Raw genomic sequence first — 27,037 nt, 5'->3', positions numbered from 1 at the left:
AAGGGTGTCGCACAGTAATCTACACAAATTTCTCTCCTGAAAACTGTTTATTTGAGTGAGTGAAGAGCTTCCGTTTATTTACAGCGGTTACACCGTTTATTAGCAGCGGTTAGCAGTAGATGTACTAGATAGCTTAGCATAACTTAATGCTAGTAAATGCTGCCCGACAGCGCTGCACTGAGGAATCCTGAGTGTTCTGGTAAGCCAGGGTGCTCCTAGCTAGCGGTTCTTTCCATGTAGCTTGTTTTAATATGGTAAACACACGAAAGAGCTAGCCCTGCAGTTAGCGGCTAATGCTAATACTGCTCTAGTGTCGGTGCTGGAGAACTGAACTGAAACTTCTGAATAACGCTGTACTTCAGTGAAGTGAATTATAAGGTGCGCTGACGATTTTTTGGAAAATTAAAGGATATAATGCAAACGCCTTATAATGCAAAAACTGCAAACAAGTAAACAAGTTTCATTAAAAACATTGTAATAAAATGTAGCGTAGCGTCTGTGCTGATTATATCCTTGATATGCTTATTGTTGATATGCTTATTGTTGATATGCTTATTGTTTATATGCTTATTGTTAATATGCTTATTGTTGATACGCTTATTGTTTATGTGAAAGCACTTTTTTTTAAGATTGGACTTTTGGAGCAATCACAGAAACTTGAGGCAGGCTATTGGCACTCAAACAATAGAAGAACAAAAGAACAGGTGTTGTGCTGGAATCTGAATTCATGCAGATCATGCAGCAGGATGGGTACAGCTGATTAATGTGTTGGTGATTCTGTGTCTACTGTAACTGTAGATTAAACCTTATGTATAAACAGAAATAAAAAAAGAAATCTGTTTCACTCATTCTGCGGGATGAGGGATGTTTTCTCATTTGAACCAATTAAAATTCTGGTAGAAAGGCAGTCATCAGCCATCGTAGGTGATGATAATAAAGCGATGTAATAAAGTTCTTTAGACCGCTCATTAAACCGCAGTGCGAAACCCAAACTAACCAGGTAAATTGTACACAGTGTAACAAACACCATTACCATGGTTCAGACTCTGGTCCAGACTTGTGTGAAAAACGTTTTCTGATTATGAACCTGTTTTACCAGAGATGTTCGGATGACAGGGCAGCAGAAAACACCTCAGTCTCGCCCAGGTTGGAGCTGCGGAGCTAATTGCATGTTGCCGGTTCATAACATGAGGAGACTTGACACCTAGTGTCGTCTGCAGAGGAGTTAATGAACACACAAAGCTCTGCTGTACGGGCTTTCCAAACCTGAGCTCGTTTTTCTTGTTTCAGTGGAGCAGCTAGGTGAAGGACTACACTCTTATGGTGGCTAAGAAAAGGAGATCTTTCTCTTCTATCTCTCTCAGTCTCTCAGCTTTAGCAAATCTGTGCCAGGTCTATAGTTAGTTACTCATGGACAGCTGCTGCCTGGGCCTGGCCGCTCTTGCCCAGCCAGTTGTCCTAACCAGTAACAAGAGGAGTCACTACAGGCCTCTCCAACAGCTGAAGAAGATCTGACAGGGAACTGGTTCAACTTTCCACTATACCGTACAAATATTTTTGTGCGGACTTTTAATCCAGAGAGCCTTTTACGTGTTCTTTCCACCTTCTTTTTCCTATGTGTTTTTATTTCCTGTTCTTTTCTGACACTGAAGTTGTGTGTAACTAAAATCTTCATACATTAATCAATATCAAATCAAATTGGAACCTTGTGTTGTGTTTTTTTGCCCATGTGTAATTTGTAAGGGTCATTTGAAGGTTGATAGTCAGTTTAATAGTAATCAGTTTAATTTTATGACTGTCTGTTTTCAGTTTGTGCCTCAATTCACAAAAAAAAAAACTTAACTCAATTCTCAAATTTTTCATTTTTGTAACATGTATAGTTTAAATTATTTCATTAGACTGGGGTAGGCCTGTCACAACAATTACATTTTTAACTTATATAATACATTATCGACTTATAAATGGACATGACCTTAATCATTTTAATAATTGTGATATCGTCCATTGACATTGTTCGTACTTACAAAATAAAGCGAGGTCTTTATGCCAGTCCAATGTGGGCCAGCTGGGACAGACCGAGGCCGCAGGTCATGGTTTGGGGCAGACCCACGGTTCCCCACCCCCCGTTTTACTGTCTTTAAAAGGCTGTAATTTCTTTGTTTTGATACTATATTATTACTTTATTTGTGCCAAAAATATCGTTTATTGCAATAATTTCTGGGACAAAATATCGTTCGCAAAAAAATTATGTTATCGTGACAGGCCAAGACTGGAGGAGAAAAACTTTTTTTCTCTTTCAAGGACTTTGTGAGGGTGAGGAATTTAAAAACGTAGGAAATAGAAAAAACTGGTTCAATTCATTTTATTTTTTACAACATGGGAAAAATTGAAGTTTTCGAAAGTAGCCCGAAGTGGTTAAAAAATTAAATAATAAACGTTACACTTAGTCTCTAATATGAGGATTATTTAACTGTATCTGCTAGTGCTGCATGATACTGTAAAAACTGACATTATTGTTCTGCTATTATGTAGTGTGCTTTTAACAAATACATTAATTTTTACTTTTACCAAAAAATACTGAAAATCATCCAACATGTCAGAGCATTAATAATAATTTAATCTATGTATCAATGTTTATAGTGAAACAATTGTGATTGTGTGTATATAAAGTCATTAATCTGGTAGCTATGATCATGTAAAAGAGAATAGTATTTGCTGCTTGCTTGTGTACGTTACGATATCGATGCTGAAACGATAGATTGTGCAGCCCGATATATTTTCTGCTGGAAATAAGCAGCCTGTTTCTCCTGGCTGGTACTGTTGACCAGGCTGCACAGCACTCGCCATAACTTGCCCCGGGCCCGGGACGCTTCCATTCTCTCGCCCTGGCAGCACTAAGCAGTTAAGATGACTATAATTAGTAGCACATTCCACTTCCTGCTTCCCCTCCCTCCCATTTTCAAATTCAATTAAATAGTTCTGATTCCAGGATATCCAGCTGCTGCCCCTTGCTGTGTCTCAACAATTCAGCCCGTCTCACTCTAACCCCTCGTGATCTGTCTTTTGGACAGGCCTGCGACACCCTTTGCCTCCGTCTCTCTTTCTCCTTTGAGGAGAGCTGCTATTGTGCTAGCAGCAGGGGGGAAACCCACCGTAACCTGAGAATAGCTTAACTGGGAAAGTGGATCCTCTGCTTTTTGTTCCAGTTTTCAGTGTGCAGCAGTGAAGAACTGCAGTGAAATTCTGCTGTGTAGTCACTTTTAATAATGTGGAGGATGCTCCTCCTGAAAAGACCATTCAGCATTTACTCTTACTGCGCTGACTACACTAACTACACTAGTGTCTGGCTCACACTACAGGATTTATTTGAACTGTTATTAAAAAAAAACTTGAGAGAACCTGCACACACAGACATTTTAAACATTTTCAGATTTTAATTGTTGTAAGTCATCAAGCCATGTAAAAGTTTTATACACAGCAGTAGGGGTGGGCGATATGGCCCTAAAATAATATCATGATATTTCCTGATATTTTCACGATAACCATACTCTTGGCGATATGACAAAACACTATGTTTAAAAATTATTTAAAGCATACATCACTGCAACAAAATGAACATTTTGTATTGTATTATTGCATACAATATGATATGGCACACTCCTAACTGAGATATTTAAAAATACAAAAATTTTATCAGATTTGTAACAAAAGTTAGTGATCCAGAATGTGATGATACTAATAATAATGCACTCCAAATATCTCCATATATCCAAGATTAAAGTAAAAAAATCATACTGGACAGATATAATCTGTCTCTAGTAGACATGAAATGAGAACATATAATATGTAAATATATTATTTTGTACGATACGAGATGGCACACCCCCTACACGGCACAAACAAATTCATGACATATACAGTATTTTTGGTTTTATAATTAGTTTTTTACATTGTAAATTTTATTTCGAAGACATTAAATCTATACAGCAACACGTGAAATTAATATTTAAGCAAAAAATTGTTAAACAAACCAAAATATATTTTATACATTAGCATGTTTTATATTTAAGATTCAGGTTTGGTGCACAGTGACTGCTCTAGGAGAAGAGTGGAAGACTAAAGATTGGATTATAGACTCCACCCACAGCGGATTCATCTTTAAAAAACATTGTTTTCCATAAAACAAGGAGACTTTTTGTGATTGAACAAATCGCCAAGGGGTGACATTTATAAATTAGGGGTAGGAATATAAATCCAATTTCACATTTATACCCCTACCCCTAGTTTTAAAGTGTCATCCTTTGGCTTGGCTTGTCAAAGTCTCTTCCTCTCAGTCTTTCTATGCTGTCGTCTTTGTGTATCTGTGTCGTCTCCAGGCATCATATTGTACCTCTTCAAAATAAGAGGGAGGAGGAGGTGATGTGAAGGAGCTGAAGTTTTCTATTTGCTAGATTATTGTGCTTAAACTACGTTACATTTAGAATATACAATGGATTTCATATTTTTTTACAATGAAAATACTGCATTTGTGAGTTTTTTGATGCCACCTTCTTGCCAGTGAATTCTCGTAGCCCTCTGTTTGGAGTGTGCCTCTCAAAGATCTCTGTTGAGGGTTGTGTAGTCATAACAGGTCAGTGTATCGATTAATAATTTATTTAATTAATTTCTGACCTTTTGGGCTAAATGCATAAATAGAAATTTAATGTAGTTTTCCTCTTTTAGGTTTTTTTTCCCTTACATTTGGAATTTCAGAAAAAAATAAAAACAAATCTTTTCTTAATTTTCAGTTTTTTAAAGTTTTGCATTATGCAAGTTGGATAATACCATTAGATGTGTGTTACAAGATACAAAAATGGGTAAATCTGAAAATCGAAAGAAGACTGAACTTTTCATTTTTCTTAAAATTACTAGATAAAAACTAGATAATTAAAAAAAATGGTTTAAAACACATTTCTTTTTCACTATACTGAATGTAAAAAAAAATAATTTTATATGTTTTTTTTTTTTATTAAGTTTTATACCCAATTTTCTATTGTCGAATTTACCTTGATATGCTGAGAAAATTAAACTGCTAAACGTTATTCTGACCATAACACTTTACAGTGAATATGCTAAATAGACGAGTTGGGCTAAGCGGTCAGGGCAAGGGGTAAAACAATGCATATGTGTTGCACAATCAACAAGTTGCTCTTTCCATGAAATGCATTTCCTTTTTTCTCTAAACTTATCTTTGCTTGTGACGGACAGAGACTTCCATTTTCACTTCAGTAGTTGAAGAACTTGTTTCTAAAACTGATCTGGCATCATTGTTTAAGGTTTGCTGCTGTAACATTGCAGCACTTTCCTGAATAAAGGCCTAAACTAATTCTGTGCAGGGTCCTGGCACTGATACTGGGGCTTTGCTTTACCTGTCTTACCAGCATATGAGCAGTTCTCTGTTTTGAGAGTGATTTTGGTCTTTCAGGTCTCATTTTCACCTTCACGATTGATAGAATGGTAGAATCAGAATACAGATAATGGACAGATAATGTTGTCATTCTATTTATTCAGTTAAAAACAAGACCTTTTTGTTTTGTTGAGTCTGTTTACCATCCAGTAACCAAAATATTTACTACACAAACAGTGGTTTAGTGGTCAGCACATTCGCCTCACAGTTCTGGGATCCTGGGTTCAAGTCCCTCTCTGAGTTGAGTTTACATGCTCCCACTTAGTCCATGTTGGTTTTCGTCACATGGTCCAAAAACATGGAGATCAGGAATATTAAATTAAACTAAATCGCCTACAAAAATGTTATACTTTAAATTACAGACACAAACATATATGCATATATGTGAATTTGTGTAAGACTGTATACCCAGAGCGGGATTTTCCATTTTTTTCAATGTCATTTCCAGCTTTTGCTTTTTACCTGTGTGTGTGTGTGTGTGTGTGTGTGTGTGTGTGTGTGTGCTGGATGAGTGTGTATTGGTGCTGTGTGTAAATACGTGTTGAATGTGATTGTGATTGTAAAGCGTTGTTTTTTCTAGAATGTCTCTATATAAGTTTAACTTCAGCTTCAGACGTGCTGTTTTTGAAGTTATATGGTAACTGGTAACTGGTGTTTTTTTTTATTAATGAAATCTATCATACAGTATGAAATATGTTGTCCTGTGCAGTGAGACAGCCTTGTGTGGAGGCTGTGTTGACGTTGCTGCAGACAGACTCGCTCTCATTCCCAGAGTTTCAGTCTGGACCTTGAACAGGGATGAAAGTAAGATGCTTTCATGTCTGCCGCGGCTCTACAGTGTATAATTAGACGTCAGAGGGGCCGTCAGATGTGGTGAGGATGCTGGGGTGGCAATTTATGAGCGTTTACCCTGAAGAAAAAGTGGAGCAGTAAAAGTCTGAGCTTTCTGATGGGGGTCCATTAACTGCTTACAGTGGGGGTGGACGATATGGCCCTAAAATAATATCACAATATTTCAGGGAGTTTTTTGCAGTAATATTTAAATATTTAGTAGTTTTGTCTATTGTGTAAACAACAGTAACTTACCAAGATTTTGTATAAAATAATAATAATAATACAACACAAAGAAATCCACCAACATACTAAGGTACAAAACAAAATACTGCAATTATCCCAATATGTATTTTTAAAATCATTATATTACTTTGTAACACTCTAAAATACTGTAAAATCTTACAGTGTACAGTAGATGTATCATGAAATTTGTTCGCCAGTTTTATTTTCTTGTATTGTCTACTTTTGGATACAAAATGTTTTATTTTTCCCTAATGATTTCCGGAGCCTACGGGCACCGAGTGGTCCAGTGGTCTAAAGCGCTGCCACTATGAGCGGGAGGTCACAGGTTTGAACCCCCGCTCATGCAGCTTTGCCATCAAGCTGCCGGCGCTCAGAGGGAGCACAATTGGCCCTGCTCCCTCCGGGTGGGTAGATGGCGCTCTCTTTCTTTCCCCTCATCACTCCTAGAGTGATGTCTGCAGCACAGGGCGTCTGTGAGCTGATAATTGGCCGTGTAAATTAGGGAAAAATGGGAAACATTAGAAATAAAAATAAAATAAATGATTTCCGGAGCCTATATACTGAAACACTGAACCTACTGGGATCAAACATCCTGCATTTAAAGAAGAAATGTTGAGCTGTAAGGGCGTTTTCACACCTTAAACTCTGGACCAGAATCTGCATCAAGGTTTATGAGACATTATAATCCCTATGGAGTCTCCCTATACTTTTCACTGATTGGTGTGTAGAATGTTGTGAGAATGCTCCTATAGTATACTTTACTTTGTAATTTTTAGGTTTATATATCTATGTCAAACTTTTACTGTACTGCCCAAATTGTTTAGAGCATTGAATTGGGAGCCTCACCAGTAGATATAGAGTACATGACAAAAAATAATCACAAATCAACTAATCGAAAAAATAATTCTCAGATTAGTCTACTACTAAATAATCATTAGTTGCAGTTCTAGTGCCAAGGGGAGTCAGATTTCAGAACACCTTTTTTTTTTACCATGGTTTGCTTTAAGACTGAAGACAGTCTGCTCCAACTTTCTCTTTAATTGATCAGAAAGTCCGAATTATCATCAAAAAAAAAAAAAAATCTATTTAAATTGATTTTTTTCCCCTACTAAAATCTCATGTCATTTTTTTACGTATTTTTTTTACGTAAATTACATAAATTAGTGTTTTGCCGTGTTTTTATTTAATTATTTTTTTTTTTTACTTTAAGTTTTCTTTATTTTTAAACCTATTGTAGACAAATTGTTGAATAGCTTTTTACAAAGAGGCAGACACCGTGGAGGTGAGTGACAGATTGAGACTGTGTTAAGAGACTGACTGAGACTGTGAGAGTTAAATTCAGTGAGTTTTTTTTCGTGTCACACTGAAGACACTTTTATATTTATATTTCTGCTCTGTAAATACAGGGCGGGGTCAGTCAGCACGCACAGTGTGTTCGTGGAGCGGTGTGTGTGTGCTGAGTGTGTGAGACTGCACTGTGAGTGTTGTGGGGCGGGGCTCACGGCAGCAGCCAATGCTTGCTGAGGACAGTAACTGAAGAGCATGTGTTCATCTCAGAGTCGCCAAAAGTCTCCAATAACACCACAAAAACTCGCTAGATTTGTCGCTAGTCGCTTGTGGTCGAAAATTTAAACTCAGAGAAAATCGATTTTCATGAAAAACACATCGTCCTTTACTGTGAATTCGAATTAATCAATAAAATCGATTAATCGCCCAGCTCTCTTTCACACTGAAGACGAACCGGACCAGGCTTCAGTAGATTTAGTTGTTTGGTCCGTGGTTTACAGCTCCCTTCACACCTGCTGTATTTGTTTGAGCCAAGCAGGTTACAGTAGATATAAAAGCACCCAGACTCCTCAGTGTTCATAACTAGAGGGTTTTAAACAGTCTGAACAAAAGCTAATTTTAACATTAAGTTACTAATTATCAGACTTAATAAGTAATTATTAACATAACGCTACACTGAAAAATCTTTTTAGACAATGAATGGACTAAGAGTGTGTGTGTGTGTGTGTGTGTGTGTGTGTGTGTGTGTGTGTGTGTGTGTGTGTGTTGGAGGGGAAATGGAGGCGGGGGCTGTACAGGGCATTCTGACACTGTGACAGCTGCTGAATTATTCCCAGTCTCAGGATCTTCAGTTTGCTGCTTATTTATAGTTCTCAACTGCACCTGCAAGGCCTGACACTGGTGCTCACACACACACACACAACACAACACAAGCTACGCCTGTCACAATAGTCATGCTATGGATTCATTGTATAATATATGAACATAAACTGAATTTTTTTAATACAAATGGAATACTTAAAAAATGTTTACATTCCAATTTTAAAGCCTGAATAATCTTAATAATTAAAAGTTCACTGCTATTTTAAAGAGTTTTTTATTGTACTATTATACTAGCATGTTATCAGTGGCATAAAGTGATCTTAAAATACATTACTGCCAAGTAGGCGTGTGCCATATCGTATCGTCTGTGATAATATGGCCAAAAATGTTGAATATCGTGAACGATATTATACCCTGAAATATGGTGCCATATCACCCACCTCTAATTATCACATCAGGGTACTACTTTTTTGCTGTTTTTAGCAAAATAAAAATTCAAACTGTTCTCATTTCCCATTATTTCCAAATTATATCTTTTCAGTATCATTCATTTTACTTTAATCCTGGATATATGTAGATTTTGAAATGTATTATTAGTATCATGACATCTCACTTTTTTAATATCTCAGTTAGCCATATCATATTGCATGCAATATTAAATCAATTAATTCTAAATCAATTTTCGAATTCAGTATTTTGTCATATCGCCAAAAGTATCGTTATTGTGAAAACACCATGAAATATCGTGATATTATTTTAGAGCCATATCACCCACCCCTACTGCCAAACAAAATTACTGTCACACATAAACAGTTAGCATAACGGGGCTATATAAAACACACATCCCAACATGTCTGCAGCACTGCTGCCTTTAGAATGCCCAGGTGTTTATTATAATATGTTGTATGTAACAGTAGCTAAGCAAATAAGTAAGTAAGCAAGCCTTGTTATTGGGATTATTTTTATTGAGTATATTTTGGATGAATCTAAAATCTATAAAATGATTTAACATGCCTTTAAACTTAAGATACTAACTTTAAACGGTTTCAAAAGCACATTTTTACCATTTGTTTTAACCATTATGGTCAATCCATGGTTTACTGCAGCTGTAAATATAATATTTAAAAATGATCACAGTTGTTAAGTTCCTTCATAACCCTATATATTTTCGGATCTATCACTCTATTTAATTTTAGAGTTCTAACAGCAGTATATTGATTTCTTTAAGGTCTGACCTTGTCTTTAATTGTTTTGTGTTAAAATAAATAAGCTGGTGATTTTTTTCGGTGTTGTTAAAGACTCTGAGGGGACTCTCTTGTAGGTTTAGTCTGAAGCAGCTTTAAATATAACAGTATCTCAGTCTATACTGCTGCTGTTCAGCAGGGAGAGAGATAAACAGTGTAGTTCTGGTCTCGGCTGAGGAGGTGTGAGTGAGACACTGCAGTCAAGAATATGTTCTATACTCCCAATTGCTCCACTATCTCTGTTTTATTATAGATGCACCAAAATTATCATGCATTCGGCCGAATTGCAGTTTTAATTAAATTTGCCACTTTATTTCACCACTGAATAAATTACATAGCCTACATATATTTTTGCTTTTCATTGTAATAAAATATTTACCTCAGCACTGCTGCAAAATTCACACATTAACCTCAGTAGTGCTATTTTAGTCATAAAGTACCTCAGCATTGCTCCTTTTTTCATGTGAGTAAAATTAAGACAGAGAAAAACATGCAGTCTTATTATAAACAAATTCTAAGGCAATAGCTCAGCTCATCCGACTGTCCAAGACCTGTACAGCTTATATTTTCAGCCTAAATTGAACATTTAATTTATGCAAGTAAAGCATGCAAACCTGCTGTTCTTCTTGCTGGCTCTCCATGCATTAATTTAAATATCGAGGATCTTATCAGAGTTTATAGAACACTGACCCGACAGTACATTTCATTACTGAGAGTGTAAAAATATCCAGTTTAGCTGGAGGATGCAGTAAATAAGAATTTTAAATAAGAATCACTGTAGTATACATTTATATAGCAGTTTAAGAATCTGCCACTGCTAAAGCATTTCACTGTGTGCCAAAACATTGCAATAAGTATTGAAATTGTATCATGAAAATATTTTGAAATGTTGATATTATGCTGATATCATATTGCACAGCTCTGTCAGAGCATGATTATGTACACCACAAGTGGAGGATTTTATAATTTTATATTGTGTTTAAGTAGTCTAGCTAAAACATTTATTAATGAAATTGATGGAGGACAAAAAAGTTTGATTTTGGTTTTCATGATCTGTTTTTAAGGATGTAACAGGGTGGTTTTAAAGGATCAGTGGAGTTGTTTTAACTAATATCAACATATCAATATATCCTATGTTTGTTTATGGAGTATAAGATCATACTCTATTTAGTTAACTGTGTGTATTGTCTATAGCTCAATATTAACATTAACATTGTATAGCAATATCTTTTGTTTGTATGTGGTTGGAGTGTGTGTGTGTGTTGGTGTGTGTGGTTGGAGTGTGTGTGGTTGGAGTGTGTGTGTTGGAGTGTGTGTGTTGGAGTGTGTGTGGTTGGAGTGTGTGTGGTTGGAGTGTGTGTGTGTGTGTGTTGGAGTGTGTGTGTGTGTGTGTTGGAGTGTGTGTGTGTGTGGTTGGAGTGTGTGTGGTTGGAGTGTGTGTGGTTGGAGTGTGTGTGTTGGAGTGTGTGTGTTGGAGTGTGTGTGTTGGAGTGTGTGTGTTGGAGTGTGTGTGAGTGTGTGTGTTGGAGTGTGTGTGTGTGTGTTGGAGTGTGTGTGTTGGAGTGTGTGTGTTGGAGTGTGTGTGTTGGAGTGTGTGTGTTGGAGTGTGTGTGTGTGTGTGTGAGTGTGTGTGTTGGAGTGTGTGTGTGTGTGTTGGAGTGTGTGTGTGTGTGTGTGTGTTGGAGTGTGTGTGTGTGTGTGTGTGTTGGAGTGTGTGTGTGTGTGTGTTGGAGTGTGTGTGTGTGTGTGAGTGTGTGTGTTGGAGTGTGTGTTGGAGTGTGTGTGTGTGTGTGTTGGAGTGTGTGTGTGTGTGTGTGTTGGAGTGTGAATTAAATCAGTGTGTAATTTTCCAGAGTGAGTACACTAACAGGAAGTCCAGCTCTACAGCTCTGTGTCCATCTGGCCTCTGTGTGAGTGGGCCGGTGCGGGGGGCCGTGTTGTTTCAGTGCTTGTGTTACCCCAACTCCAACACCCTGCTATTGTTTCTCTAAATTTCCTGTGTTAGTGTGTGTGTTAGTGTGTGTGTGTGTTAGTGTGTGTGTGTTAGTGTGTGTGTGTTAGTGTGTGTGTGTGTTAGTGTGTGTGTGTTAGTGTGTGTGTGTTTGTTTGTGTGTGTGTGTGTTAGTGTGTGTGTGTTAGTGTGTGTGTGTGTTAGTGTGTGTGTGTTAGTGTGTGTGTGTTTGTTTGTGTGTGTGTGTGTTTGTGTGTGTGTTTGTTTGTGTGTGTGTTTGTTTGTGTGTGTGTTTGTTTGTGTGTGTGTTTGTTTGTGTGTGTGTTTGTTTGTGTGTGTGTTTGTTTGTGTGTGTGTTTGTTAGTGTGTTACTGTGCTCAGATTTCTGTAAGAACTGATGAGACAGACCAGCTTTTTATAACAGTACTGACAATATATAGTAATACATTGTCATTGGGGAGGTCTCAAACAGGTTGTTTTGTACCCCGATCTTATCTGAGTCTGGTAATGCTACTGATAATGATCATCCAATCATTTGATTGTTGTGTTTTATTGATAAAATGATAATGTAGCCTCAAGATATTTTAATATTGAGATATTCTGGGCTGATATATTTAGATTAGATGAAAGGTTGTGCCGCACCGTATTGTACTATACACAATAACACGGGAAGTTGATTATGTTTAATTATTTTAATTGTTTTATACAAAATCTTATTGATAAGTGCTAACTTTTTTTGTCTGACTGAAACACCCATCACTGCAGTCAACTTTTTATAATAGATATTTAAATGTAAAATAAATTTAATAATAAATTATGTTCACAGTAGTGGATTTGATTTTATTCAGATATGTTTGTTTAGGGGAAGGTTTTGTTTCTATGGAATGTTTAAAACCATTAAATGTATATGAAAAATATAAGAAAAATATGAAAAGCATATGAAATATGAGAGCACACATTTTACTGTGATTGATTTTGATTATACACATTTTCACATCTTACATAAAAAAACATAAAAATTATTTTTAATGGATATTTAAATTTAAGATGAAAGAACCAGTGTAAGATCAACACACTGGAATTTGATTTACATTCAAGGAAGGCTTGGTTAGGGGAACAAAAAGTTTTTGCATGTTTATAAATATCTTAAAATATAAAAGCCATTGGTCTTAAAAAAAAGCATCTAGAAACACATCAACATTGACTGCATGTAACATAAAAATGGAATTTAATAGATATTTTTTTAAACATTGTTTAGCATTATGTTATAGAATAAAACATTATCTATTGACACTACTAGTCTAGTAAGATTACGATATGTCAGCAGTTGCCTCTCCAGCAGACTCCTTTATTTAGAGAACTGACGCAGGACATAGGGGGCCTATCCACAGCTGCAGGACAGCTGCCCCACCCAGACCCTGAGGCCTGTTCCTGCCTGCTTCACACCCCCCACTCCTCATAAATCCCCCCCAGTGGAGAGCAGCACAGTGAGGCCTGCCTGCAACACACAGCATAAATCAGCCCCGCCGCCTCCATCTCTCACACAGATGTTCCTGAACTCCAGTCTAAACTCTAAAACACAAACTGCCGTCAGAACGCTCGCTGTTTACAGGACAGTATTTTAGATTAGTAGTGTAAAAGTACTGAATTATACCTAAAATAAATATAAAGCCAAATCGAAATCGAACAAAAAGTCTAACAAAAAAACAAAATCTGAATATAAAAATCAAGTAGAATAGTTGTGATATAGTGTGTTTTGTAGTCATGTGACTACACATGCAGTAGTGGGTTTTTAAGCTCAAGTTTACTTCAAATTAATGTTCCTCTCAAATGTACAGAAGTGCTTTAGATAGGGGTGTGACAAGACACTAATATCATGAGAACGAGACGAGATTTAAAAATAAAATTTTAAAGAAAACGTCAAAAATGAAAAAAGAGTTTTATTTGACAAAATCATGTAACGCAAACTTAACAGACTGGTTTCTCTCACACACTGACTCTATAAGAGTCTCTATATTCTAGGTCTTATATAGTGCAAACAATAAGTGCAAACCACAACCAGTCATATTAAGACTGTGCTTGAAGTGAAACAGAGACAGAACATGTTTTTAAATACAGTACAGAGTTAAGGGATTAGTACAGCTGTCTATGAAACAGTCACGTGTAGGATTTACTTACAGTATTTATATATGGTTTGTATCTTGTTGGTCACTCTGTTACCGTTTATTGTTTCCACTGGAGCCAAAATGCAGCCAGACATACAACTTAAAAGTAGCAGAAGCATCTTCTATACAAATACCTGAATTTTCCTCTTCTGCTGAGAGCTGCTCTCACTGCTCAGACACCACACTCGCTGCTATCACTACTGTGTTGCCAGATCCCTCTTAAAAAGTCCACACTAAACTGTTTTTTCCCCACACGAGACAGATTCAAGCTTGACGAGAAATATCGCCACGTTTTAATCTCGCGAGATCTCGTCACACCCCTATCTTTAGAGAATTTGTGTAGATATGGACTAGAGATCTATTACTTTTGCTGAGATTGTTCATACAGTTATTAGAATTTATTTCATATATACCATTCATGCAGTTATATCAGCAGACAGTTGGATTCAGCATCTTTTAGGTAAGAAAGCTCTGCATTTTATTTATGCACTTGTTTTATTTAAAGAGTGCATCCAAAACTGAGAACATGTTTGCTTTTTGAATTCTACTCTAAGCTCATAGTTGCTGGGTGTTTTAATTCCACTGTGATTCTCAGGAACTTAGTACTTACCAGTAGAGTATTACCATAGTTTATATAAGCAAGTAGGTCCATTTGTCGGCCATCTTTGCAACGCGGCCAGCCTCCTATCTGTTTTTGAAAGAGAAGAGACCAACATGCTCAAAACCAAAGGTTTAATTATCATTTCATTAACATGCATAAAATCACTGAAAACATCTGATAAAAATGTCATGATAAGTTTGTATTGTTTGGATTCATAATAAACAAAACATATATTTTTCACAACATGGTATGGCTGCTGCGCTTGCACAGATCTCCTTATAAAAGGGAGATTTCCTTTGAGAGGAGTTTATTTCACTTGTACACCAGTGCTAAAATATGATTTTAAAAATCTTTTCGTATTAAAGTATAGGAAATGCACTTATATAGAAGAAACTTTCAAACACCAAGTGGTAAAAACTAAGAATGCAGTGGGAAAAACACTTTGCTGCACTGTAAACTCAATGAAGGAGATCTGAGATGGTTGGTCTGGGAGAAGGCACCATAGTTTGGCTCCACCTCTAGATGCTAATAGGGGTCTTTGATGCAAATGTTATAAAAATGGCGGACAATTTAGGCTTTATTTCATTCATTTAGAACAGAAAGAAATGTATATTTACAGTTATTAGTTAAACTTAAAACAGCTTTAAAAAAAGATATTTGATTTTTAAATATTTATTTGGGTTGAAAATCCAAGTTCAATTGCATCAAGATGAAATGATGAAATAATCTTTTTTTTTTTTTAGGGTTAATTGATGGTGTCTTGAAATTTTTGACCAGTTGTATATAATGTAAAACTACTGGTTGTGCTTGTTGTGGGATGAAGTTTGAGCACATATTGTTTTTACAGTTTAGAAGATACGCAGCAGCAGCAGTTTATTAGACTGTACTCTCTGAGTGCTGCGTTGTCCGAGCGTCAGCGGCTGCTATTGTGGAGCCCTGGAGAACAGGCTTCCTGCTTTGCGAAGGTCAGGTCTCAGATCAGCAGGAAGTGGCTAATCTTCCCAGTGATGTGTAAATAGGCTGGAATGAGTCACACTGAGCTCCAGGCTCTTTTGTGCACGAGGTGACTCACGCTGCCTCATTGACTCGCCTCGCCTCGCCTCCAATTTATTTGCTCGGCAGGTTTTGTGTACAAACAAGTTCGTACAGCTGAGGAACGTAAATACAGAGGACAAAAAACCTCAGCTGAAACCTAATCTCTCCTAAGCCTCGTTCACACTGAGCGATAAGAGCCACGCTTTCTGTGTTCATGAGAACTGCCAGGTGAGAAAAGAGACACAGTGCATCAGTTAATAAATCTACAGTGTGTGATTAAAAACAAGCCTTATACTCTGAACAATAGGAGTTCATTTAGACTAAACACAAACTAATGGTCTCAACATTTTTGAACATGATGTGGTTTATATACCTTGTGTAGAAATTGCCACATTCCATGGCACACAAGTTCCAAGTCTTGATAGTCGAGTCCCAAGCCTTGATAGACGAGTGCCAAGCCTTGATAGTCGAGTCCCAAGTCTTGATAGTCCAGTCCCAAGTCTTGATAGTCCAGTCGCAAGTCTTGATAGTCGAGTCCCAAGTCTTGATAGTCGAGTCCCAAGTCTTGATAGTCGAGTCCCAAGTCTTGATAGTCGAGGCCCAAGTCTTGATAGTCGAGGCCCAAGTCTTGATAGTCCAGTCCCAAGTCTTGATAGTCGAGTCCCAAGCCTTGATAGACGAGTCCCAAGCCTTGATAGACGAGTCCCAAGCCTTGATAGACGAGTCCCAAGCCTTGATAGACGAGTCCCAAGCCTTGATAGACGAGTCCCAAGCCTTGATAGTCGAGTCCCAAGCCTTGATAGTCGAGTCCCAAGCCTTGATAGTCGAGTCCCAAGTCTTGATAGTCGAGGCCCAAGTCTTGATAGTCGAGGCCCAAGTCTTGATAGTCGAGGCCCAAGCCTTGATAGTCGAGTCCCAAGCCTTGATAGTCGAGTCCCAAGCCTTGATAGTCGAGTCCCAAGTCTTGATAGTCGAGTCCCAAGTCTTGATAGTCAAGTCCAGAGTCAAGTCCAAAGTTTTGTTGCAGAAAAAAGTGCACTTAACGATATTCTTATCATTTTAAATCACGGCACAGTTATAATAGTAATATAATTGCATAATAAATTACTTACAGTGAGCAGTGAACATTTAATTATCATAAATATTCACACGATATATTGAGAATAAAAAAGTCATATATCCTAAATATAATGTAGTAAAACATAAATAAAATAAAACCACTGTTTTTAAATAAAGCTGACACACTGTATTCTTAATATTAATGGGCTCTCCTTACTAAGTAAACACTGGTAGATTAGTGAAATCAAGGTCAGCAAAAATGCTGAGATTGTAATGTGATGATTATGAATGGCGTAGTTGGCGAGACCTCTCTGAGTCAGTAAACTGGAGCTGGTAGATTGAGTGCGGGTCAGGGTACTGGCGGATGCTCAGGCTGTGCTCTGCCTCAGTGACCTGATCTCAGCTGTAAAGAGAAAAATGTAGAGGAGCCAGAATTTCATGTGGCTTGTCTTTTTTGGATGGAGGTTAGTGGTGGATGAGGGGATACTGTACTGCCGCTTGGTCTCCGTCCTGCACTGCTTTCTGGGTTTTCTTTATAAGCAGAGTAAATGCAGGATTTCTGCAGTATCCTTACATTTTTTTACATTTTAAATTAATTTATCTAAAAGCAAGGCCTTAATTTGTCTGAAAATGTCTTAAAACCATCTCCCAGAGGTATAAAAAATGTATGCAAATTTGGCATCATAGCTAAAGGTGCTACTTTGAAGAATCTAAAGTATTTTTGCGTGCTTCATAACTGCATATGCATTCTTTCATAATTTTGATGCCTTAAATATTAATGTACAGTGTAAAAACATTACATAAGAGGACTTATGTCCAAACTTTTGACTGGTACTATATATTCTGATTTGCCTAAATAAAAGTTTAGGAAAAACTTCCATAAAAACACTAATTTATAATATCTAAGAAAAGTGGGATCTAACAACGCTGCTATCTAGTGGGTGGGGTTTGAATAAAACACTAAAGTAATCACAGTCTGACATCAGTTTGAAATAATTAAAAATCAATACTAATACTATGTATAATATCAATATTTTCTTACATCCCTAAAAAATACAGGTTGCATAACGTCGCTGTCCAATTAAAAAACACTTATCTCCAAAACAGCAGCTTTACAGGAGAGAGAAAAAACATTGTAAACTTTCAATGGAAGTCAATGTAAAAAGAGTTTATTTCAGGTCATTTTGAAGCGTTTCTATTGGTCCGTTCATCAATAAATTTTGGAACAGTGTCAGGGAAAGTTTATCCGTTTAAATTATGTAATAAACTAAAAATGAACAAAAATGGAGATACATGTTTTTTTCATAGGACAGCAACGTAAACCTACTATTGGTGGTGTTGTTTTTTGCTTTTTTATTGCTGTAAAATTGGGCTTCATTGTAAAATATGAGTAGAATTAAAAAGTCTATAAGATTAAAGTCTTGTAATTAATTTGCATATTACTGCAGATACACTGTATGGCCTTTTATAGACGCTCATGAGGACGTTTTGTTTAATACTGTAGTTTTAGTGTTCTGTTATTGCACTGTTTGTTAGATGTTGTGTAACTGAAGGTATAACTGTAAATGAAGATTAGGATTTAAATACAATCAGAAAGTAATTTAAAATGTATTTTTATAAGTTTTGCAGTAAAATGCTTTAGATAAAGACAGATTCATTGTCAGATATTCAGGTGTACTGTAACCTGCCTGTGACCTGTTTGGTTAATTTGTGTATTTTGTGTTTGTGTGTGTTTACTCAGTCATGTGGAGAAAATCACCACGTGGCACGACCCCAGGAAGACCATGACGGCCACCATGAACCCGATGAGCCTACATGCCCAGGCCACCAGCAACAACAGCAACATGCAGCAGCGCTCCATGGCCCTGTCTCAGCCTAACCTCGGTGAGACTTCTCATTTATATCTCCACTCACTCTGACTTATCCCCCAAGGCTGCAGTTATTCATGCAGTAGCAACAGCATTCATTGGTGGTGTGCTATATTGTATCGTACGCGATAATATCGCCAACAAGAGTCAACGCCAAGTATCGTTATCGCAGAAATACCATGAAATATCGTGATATTTTTTTGGGCCATATCGCCCACCCCTACACAGCATGTACTTACTTATACACTTATACACTTATCCACTGCCTGGCCAAAAAAAAAACAGTCTCCACCTGGATTTAAGTAAGTAAATGATGTGGGGTTGGTTGGTTGATGCTGCAGTTTGTCTGCAGGTTTAGGTTCAGCAACAGTATGTGCTGAAAGAATGAGGTCAGCTGACTACCTGAATATACTGAATATAAACCAGGTTATTCCATCAGTGGATTTATTTTATCTTCCTTGATGAACACGGCCATATTCCAATATGATAATATCAGGATTCATGGGTCTGGAATAGTGAAAGAGTTCAGGATTCAGGGAGCATGAGATCATCATTTATCATTTTCACACATGGATTGAGAGAGAGTTCACCACAGAGTCCAGATCTTAACCTCATTGAGAATCTTTGGGATGTGCTGGATGGAGAAGAGCTGCTTTGTGCAGCGGTCAGACTCTACCATCATCAATGCTGCTGCAAGATCTTGGTGAAAAATTAATCCAACACTGGATTAAAATAAATATCAATATTAATAAAACAGTTAAGGAATGACATTTAATTCACTGCTAGCTGTCCAGGCAGAAAATGTCCACAATTGGAAGAAACAGTAATTCCTAGTAGACGCATCACAGTCTGTTTCAGCGACTCATATGAAGTGATTGGTGTGCATCTAGGAATATTTTAATCGATCAGGTATCAGCTATTTTAATCCCAGTTCTGAGTCTTTGTTTTGGGATCCATTAACGGACATTGTTAACCACAGCCAGCAGCACTAAGGAGAGTTCTCAGAAGGTAAATAAAGTTTAGTTGGAGTGACTTTACTGGAGTAATAATCAGCAGCACATCATATCTAAACTGTGTGGCTGCATTATTAATACAAAAACAAAGAGGAGGATCAGTTCGATATTAATACTGATACTCAGCATTGATGGATTTGGATTGAGGTTGAGAACGACCTGTTTGGGACATCCTGCAGATCCTACAACCTTCACATGAGTCTGAGCAGTGCAGCAGTGATGGAGTGGAGTGTAGTGGTTTAGTGTTTTTTTGCTGTTCAGTAGGTAAGACCTGTTGAGCAGTAATATTTGTGCACCATAAAAATGTTCTAATTTATTTATCTCATCTGAGTAAAAAGAGACTAAGCCTCTTGTCAGTGGTACAGACTCATACTTTTCTTTAAATCAGTGCAGCCGATTGCTTCCAAATGTGTTTCCTTGTTTGGCTCTTTTCTCCTCACAAATCCTGATTTGTGATTAAATGGAAAAAAGGTGTGTCTGTGCTTTGTTGCCAGCTGTTTACTGGATTCCAGAAGGAGAGAGAGAGAGATTGGGAGAGAAAGCGAGAAGGGGAGAGGGAGCATAAATTGGAGATGAAAAGAAAGAGAGAGAGTTGAAAGAGAGAAAGATATGGGAGAACATAGTTAAATAGTTAAGTAATGTCTCTAATTATTAATTGACGCTTGTTAAGTATTTATCATATAATTAGTTGAGTTTTTTAATAAGTAGAGTTTAGTGTAACAACAGAGAAAGAGTTAGAGAGAGAGGAAAAGTGAGTAAACACAGTTGATCTGTTTAATTTACATTTAGATTTAGGTGCTTCAGATTCAGATTTATTGTTCTTTTAATTCTCTACACTTAGGTAGCTGAAGGTTTGTGTACGGGTGTAAGGTTGGTTTAGGGATGTTGTGGGTGGTGTAGGGGTGTTATAGGTGGTGGGGGGTGTTATGGGTGTTATGGGTGATGTAGTTTTGGGCGATTATGGCCTAAGAAAAACTTTGATTTTCGATTAAATTTCGATTTAAAACTCAGTTTTAAAAATTGCATTAAAACTGTAATTCAAATTAATCAAATTAATTGTGGAAATCGTCCAGCACTAGGGTGGTGTAGGAGTTTTTGGGTGTTATGGGTGGTGTAGGGGTGTTATGGGGGGTAGGGGTGTTAAGGTTGTATGGGAGTTATGGATGGGGTGGTGTAAGGGAGATGTATGAGTGGTGTAGGGGTGTTATGGGTGGTGTAGGGGTGTTATGAGTGGTGTAGGGGTGTTATGGGTGGTGTAGGGGTGTTATGAGTGGTGTAGGGGTGTTATGGGTGGTGTAGGGGTGTTATGGGTGGTGTAGGGGTGTTATGAGTGGTGTAGGGGTGTTATGAGTGGTGTAGGGGTGTTATGGGTGGTGTAGGGGTGTTATGGGTGGTTTAAGGGTGTTATTGGGGGGGTAGGGGTGTTATGAGTGGTGTAGGGGTGTTATGAGTGGTGTAGGGGTGTTATGAGTGGTGTAGGGGTGTTATGGGTGGTGTAGGGGTGTTATGGGTGGTTTAAGGGTGTTATTGGGGGGGTAGGGGTGTTATGGGTGGTTTAAGGGTGTTATGGGGGGGTAGGGGTGTTAAGGGTGTATGGATGGTGTATGGGAGTTATGGATGCGGTGGTTTAGGGGCGTTAAGGGTGTTATAAGTGGTGTAGGGGTGTTATGGGTGGTGTAGGGGTGTTATGGGTGGTGTAGGGGTGTTATGGGTGGTGTAGGGGTGTTATGGGTGGTGTAGGGGTGTTATGGGTGGTGTAGGGGTGTTATGGGTGGTGTAGGGGTGTTATGGGGGGTAGGGGTGTTATGAGTGGTGTAGGGGTGTTATGGGTGGTTTAAGGGTGTTATGGGGGGGTAGTGGTGTTAAGGGTGTATGGATGGTGTATGGGAGTTATGGATGGGGTGGTTTAGTGGTGTTATAAGTGGTGTAGGGGTGTAGGAGTGTTATGATACTGGTGAGTTAAATGCAGTGAGTGGGTAAGAGTGCTGTATAGTGGATTCAGTGGATTCAGTGTGAACAGTGTGTGATTGGAGGAGTTTAGCCTGAAGTAATGCTGCGTTACTCCGTCCTGTACGACTTGTTGAGGCAGCTTATTCACAGCCATGTTTTACTTCACTTTACCTTTTTATGAAACTAAGCGGTTTTGACGTAGTTGAAGAAAGATATTCTATCAGGTTATTTCCTAACTATGAATGATTAAAGTATGATTTCATTTGCTCATGAAAAAGAAAAAGATTGAAACTCTGACTCACTTTACTATGCTGTGTGATTCTTTTGGTTTTACTTCATTTATTTATTGTTTATAGATGCATTAAAATATTTTTTGGTGGAAATCAAAGCCATATGTGTTATCTTTAATACTGTGTCGTCTTTAATTTTTTTGTTGCCATTAAGTAAATAAAAACTAAAAAGCAAATGACAGAATGATCATTTAACCACAGTAGATTTACCTTAGCAGCGCTATTCTAATCATGGATTTACTAATCATGGAAGCAGTGCCACTTTAGTCATACCTCTGCATCAGTAGTGCTACTCAAGTCACATGCTCTGTACAGTTCTGTACTGTTTGAAGAGGTAGTAAAACGCATAATGGTACCAAGCATGATAAGTGATGCTGAATGTTTTATTTCATTTTATTTTTGTGAGCAGAGAATAAAAAGGGTGTGACGCTGCTGTGATTAAAAATCCTTAACATTAATATTTAAACAATAAAGGAAAAACTGCAGCGTGACTTAAAAGTTTGCAATAAATGATTTGTGTTGTTCCTTCATTTGATTGAACACTGAATTTGTGCATTTGTTCCATTTTCATCTGAATAGATTCAGTTATTCAGATATTTGAAGTATCTCTAACATGCTCACTTAAATCTTGGAATCTGTGAGCACTTATAGGCATTTGGTGATGTACTGAGAAGTTAATTGTGCAGTGGCCTGTATTACTCTTATCCCTTTCTTTTTCTCTTACTCGCTCATTCTACCATTCTCTCTCCTTCTCTTTCTTCTGTCTGTCTGTCTCTCTCTCACTCTCTCTCTCTCTCTCTCTCTTGTCTGGCTTCTTCTCTCCCACATTCCCAGCAGAACAATGCTGGCTGACATCCAACACTTGTCAAGAAAGGATTTCTCTCTACCTTTGTTGTTTTGATGGATTTTTCCACTCCTTTGTTCTCTTCTCTCACTGCAGAGACTGAAGTGGTACCTATTTCTTCCTAGAATCTCTACAGTCTCGCACTTCTGCTCAGCAAATTTCTGGAGTTTCTGCAGTGAAATGTGTGAAAATGTTTGATTTTTTTTTTAGTTTAATTTTTGAATTAGACTACAGGTTGACTTCTCTTTCAGGGTGTAGTATTTCTCAGTTTATTCTCAAGGTGTTATTCTCCTGCTGTTGTCTCAACTGTACTGCTTGATTGAAATATGAAGCAACAATTCACACGCACTTTATTTGGGTTAGGGTTTCAGCCCATATGTTGAATTAATTACACCAAACTGAAGAGGTGAAACACACTAAAAGAAAAAGTACTTCTTCCAATTGGCTCCTGGCTTTAATTATTTGCATAATGGGTGTTTCATCTGTGTGATTGTCAGTAAGTATTGGCCGTAAGGGCAAGTTAACGTTTTTTTTTTTTTTCGCACTATAAGGAGCACTAAGTAAAGTTAAGTTAAATAAAGCTAAGCTAAGTAAACAAAACTGTACTACTTAGGACTGTAGGAATTTTCTTTTAAAGTCAAATGAGCCCTCGATATTAATCTAAAAAAGAGTAAAGCACATCCTTTTATTTACAGTGAGCATATATTTCTAGATTTCCACTAAGGCTGGGTGCAGCAGCTTTAGCATTCTCAGCTAACTGCTAGTGCTAGCTGCGGTTAGTGCTAGTAAATGCCATCCAAAAGCGTTGTGCTGAAGAACCCTGAGTGTAAGCCTTTTTTAGCTGAATACTCAAGGGAACGTAGCCCTGGTGGGCAAGACTACACACTGATGGTGAGTTAGAGTTAAGGGAGTTAGGGGAAGGGAGATACATCCATTAGTAGGGGTGTCACGATTTCAATACTTTATCGAAATCGATGGAAATTGTGTCATGGTCTCGAGCATCGAAGTCAAAAAGATGATGAACGATCCCTCCCTATAAACTACACAAATGGTGCAGCACACTGTAGCGACGCCGTGGACATTGTGACTGCTGAAAGAGCCGCTCTTTCACATTCTCATCTTCTTAAAGAAAAACTTAAAATTTAAAAATAACAGTTGTTTTGTCTAGCCTCAAATATGTTTATAGTTTTGGTACCTTAAGGAGCATCTTTCTCTCAGATAAAGTTAATAATATATCTTTATTAAAGAAAAAAACATCTCATTCTCAGGGACCGAAAAAGTCTTAAAGTCTTATTTTTCATGTTTAACTGTTATAGTAGGATAGAGTTCAGTTTGTTAAGGCTCTATTTGTTCTATTATTTTGTACATGACTGTTCCTGTATTTTTTTATTATTTATTTTATGTTGCACATTGCTGTTTTAATAGCGCACACTGCTGCTACCAAAAAAGCCACTAGATGGCATTACATATATATCTTAATTAAATGATTTAAATTTGAACATTAGTGCCTAATGTGGTGTATTACAGATTACTTGTATCACTTTGATGAATCAAAACCAATGACTGACCATAGACTAATCTAAAACTGGCATAGGCCTCTCTGCTGTAAAAAAAAAGAAAGAAAAAAGAAAATCGAGAATCGAATCGAATCGAATCATCACCCTAAAATATATATTTTGTAAATAAAATTGAATCGAGGATTTAGAGAATCGTGACACCCCTATACATTATGCAAATAAACAATGTAAGAAGCCAATAGAGAATATGTAGTATATAGTTTAGGTGGGATAAGTTCTTACTGTACAGTTTTTGATTACAATAGATTAAACTCACAGTTAGATCAGATGGAGATGATCGTCTTTAACTCCACAGTGCTCGTGAGCTGTGAGAAGCGTGCCGGGTGAATCTGGGCTAGGGCTCTCTAAGTGCTCTTGGTTGATGTGGAGCTGTTGTTGTCCTGTTGCTGCTTAAACAGGGCAGCTGCCGGAGGGCTGGGAGCAGGCGGCCACCCCTCAGGGAGAAATTTACTTCATTGACCACAAAACCCAGAGCACATCGTGGCTCGACCCACGGGTGGACTCTCCTCGCCTCAGTAAGTACCGGACCCCCATTAGTGACCTGCTAAGTGATTGGCCCCATCCCACAACCCATCAACACCTCTCACAACACCCCCCCCCAAACACACCTCTCCTCACCTGCCCCCTCCTCCCCCTCACCGTGATCAGGTGAGATAGGATCTGCCTGTGGACCTGCTGTAGCATGCTCAGCTTGGTGGTGATCTGGTCTGGAAGTAGATGAGTAGATGGGAGGGGGTTTGCAGCACTTCAGATTCTGATCTACTCAAAATCACAAGAAACTCAATCACAGATTTAATCACTTCTCTAATGATCATCACTGTCTGGTCATTTTCAATTAAATTACAATTAATGATTGAAAATATGAAGATATTGTGTATGTTGTTTTAAGTGTGTGTGTGTTTGGATGTACACTCAATATAAGTTCTTATTTACTTAATATTAATATCTTGGAATACAGTGAAGTTATTAAATGGTAACTTATCAGCTTAAATAATTCATAGTCACTTAAAAAAATGTTGATTTCATAAAAAAAAAAAATCACTTACTCAATTTGGTTATTTTCTAGTTAAAATCAGTGAAAAAGTGAAAAATCCTCTACAGCAAACTCATTTAAATTAAATCTTCACATCAGAGAGTAGTTATTTAGATTCATTTGTATTCATTTGTTTTGTTTAAAACCTTTGGAAATTGATTACCGTATTTTTTTCAATGCACAGCGGATTATAAGGCCCATTAAGAGACACTAGTAAGGAACAGGGGTGTCGCCATGTTTTCCTTCTAATTAGCAGGTTGCGAGACCTGTAAAGCTAAACAAAGTAAAAACGGATTTCTCTCCTGAAAACTGTTTGTGTGAGTGAAGCACTTCTGTTTATTTACAGTAAGCATAGATTTCCAGATTTCCTCTAAGGCTGGGTGCAGCAATATTATCATTAGCAGCTAACCACTAGCACTGTCCACGGTTAGCGGCTAATGCCACAAGACAGCGCTACACTGAGGAACCCTGGGTGTTCAGGTAAGCCAGGGCGATATTAGCAAGCGGTTTGTCCCACGAAGCTTGTTTTAAAATGGTAAACACAAGCAGATTATAGTTCGATATACTCGCCTCTAAACAGCAAAAGTAGCTGAAAACTTAGAGGCTAATGTTAATGCTGCTCCAGCAGTGCTAGACGGGGTTAGCAGCAGGCTACATGCTGATAATACTCACCTCTGTACGGTGAAAGATCTAGCGCTTAGTATGGTTAGCGGCTAATGCTAATGCTGCTGCAGCCTCAGTGCTGGAAAACTAAACTGAAACTATATACTGTATTTAACTCTGTACTTCAGCGGAGTGGTTTTTACTGCTCCTTAATACCTGAGTGATAGAATTGGTGAACAGTAGGTGAACAGAATGATGCACTGATGATTTTTGGGAAAAAATTCATATACATATCATAAAAGTTCTTGTATTACTGAACAATATTTAGACATATTAATGAAAAATGTTTAATGCTGATGTAGATTTAGAATACTGTCTTCGACTCTCAGTTTTGCTCATGTTTCTGTGCGAGTGTTGTTTGGAATAGTGGGATGTTGGATGGTTTTCCCTGCAGTGGGAACTTTGGCACTGGTGCAGGTTTAAGGGAGTGGCTGGGACAGAAAGCCTGTGGCAAACACTGAGAGGGCCGAATACCCCGTTACAGCAGCGCAGTACTCCCTCTATAGCTCCGTTTATATAGCAGCTGCTCTGTGATTATCTGCATTCTTTTACATTACATTACATTACATTACATTTGGCAGACGCTTTTGTCCAAAGCGACTTACAATAGTCAAGTACAATGTAAAATAAGTTTAAAGGTAAAACATCTTTGGATAGGGATAAAAGGAGGACAAAGGGGAATAATAGGATAGAGGAGTGAAGGAGAGGAAGAAGGAAATGAGGTTAAAGTAGTTAGTTAGTTAGAGGTGTTAGGAGAGTAAGTGCTCTTTGAAGAGCTCTGTCTTCAGGAGTTTATTAAAGATAGTGAGAGATTCTCCTGATCTGGTAGTAGAAGGTAGTTAGTTAGAGGTGTTAGGAGAGTAAGTGCTCTTTGAAGAGCTCTGTCTTCAGGAGTCTCTTAAAGATAGCGAGAGATTCTCCTGATCTTGTAGTGGATTCTCCTGATCTGGTTTTAGTGCGTATACATGTAACATGTAGGGAAAAAGACATAGAAATGACTCTAAATTAATTGTGTTTATTTGCTCTCATCTGTGACTACATAAAATCATCCTCTCTATATGCTTATTATACTTTAAACTGTTCAATTCTATACCTAAAAATAGAGTAATAGT

The 27,037-nt window shown here is 37.6% G+C and overlaps 1 protein-coding gene across 3 annotated transcripts in view; it reads left to right on the top strand.

Annotated features, from left to right (window-relative positions):
• wwtr1 (WW domain containing transcription regulator 1) overlaps positions 1-27,037 on the top strand; it is a 76,656-nt gene that overhangs the window by 24,306 nt on the left and 25,313 nt on the right. For 2 of the 3 annotated variants that reach the window (XM_049465702.1, XM_022669465.2), the window contains exons 2-3: positions 18,429-18,571; positions 24,628-24,744. In XM_049465702.1, the coding sequence (XP_049321659.1) occupies positions 18,429-18,571; positions 24,628-24,744 (260 nt within the window). The remainder of the gene's footprint in view (positions 1-18,428; positions 18,572-24,627; positions 24,745-27,037) is intronic. The other variant, XM_022669466.2, reaches the window with a different exon arrangement.

The sequence above is a fragment of the Astyanax mexicanus genome, chromosome 16 (genome assembly GCF_023375975.1).
Source record: "Astyanax mexicanus isolate ESR-SI-001 chromosome 16, AstMex3_surface, whole genome shotgun sequence".
NCBI lineage: Eukaryota > Metazoa > Chordata > Actinopteri > Characiformes > Acestrorhamphidae > Astyanax > Astyanax mexicanus.
The sequence above is the reverse complement of the archived record's forward strand: the minus strand, read 5'-3'. Positions and strand labels throughout refer to the sequence as shown.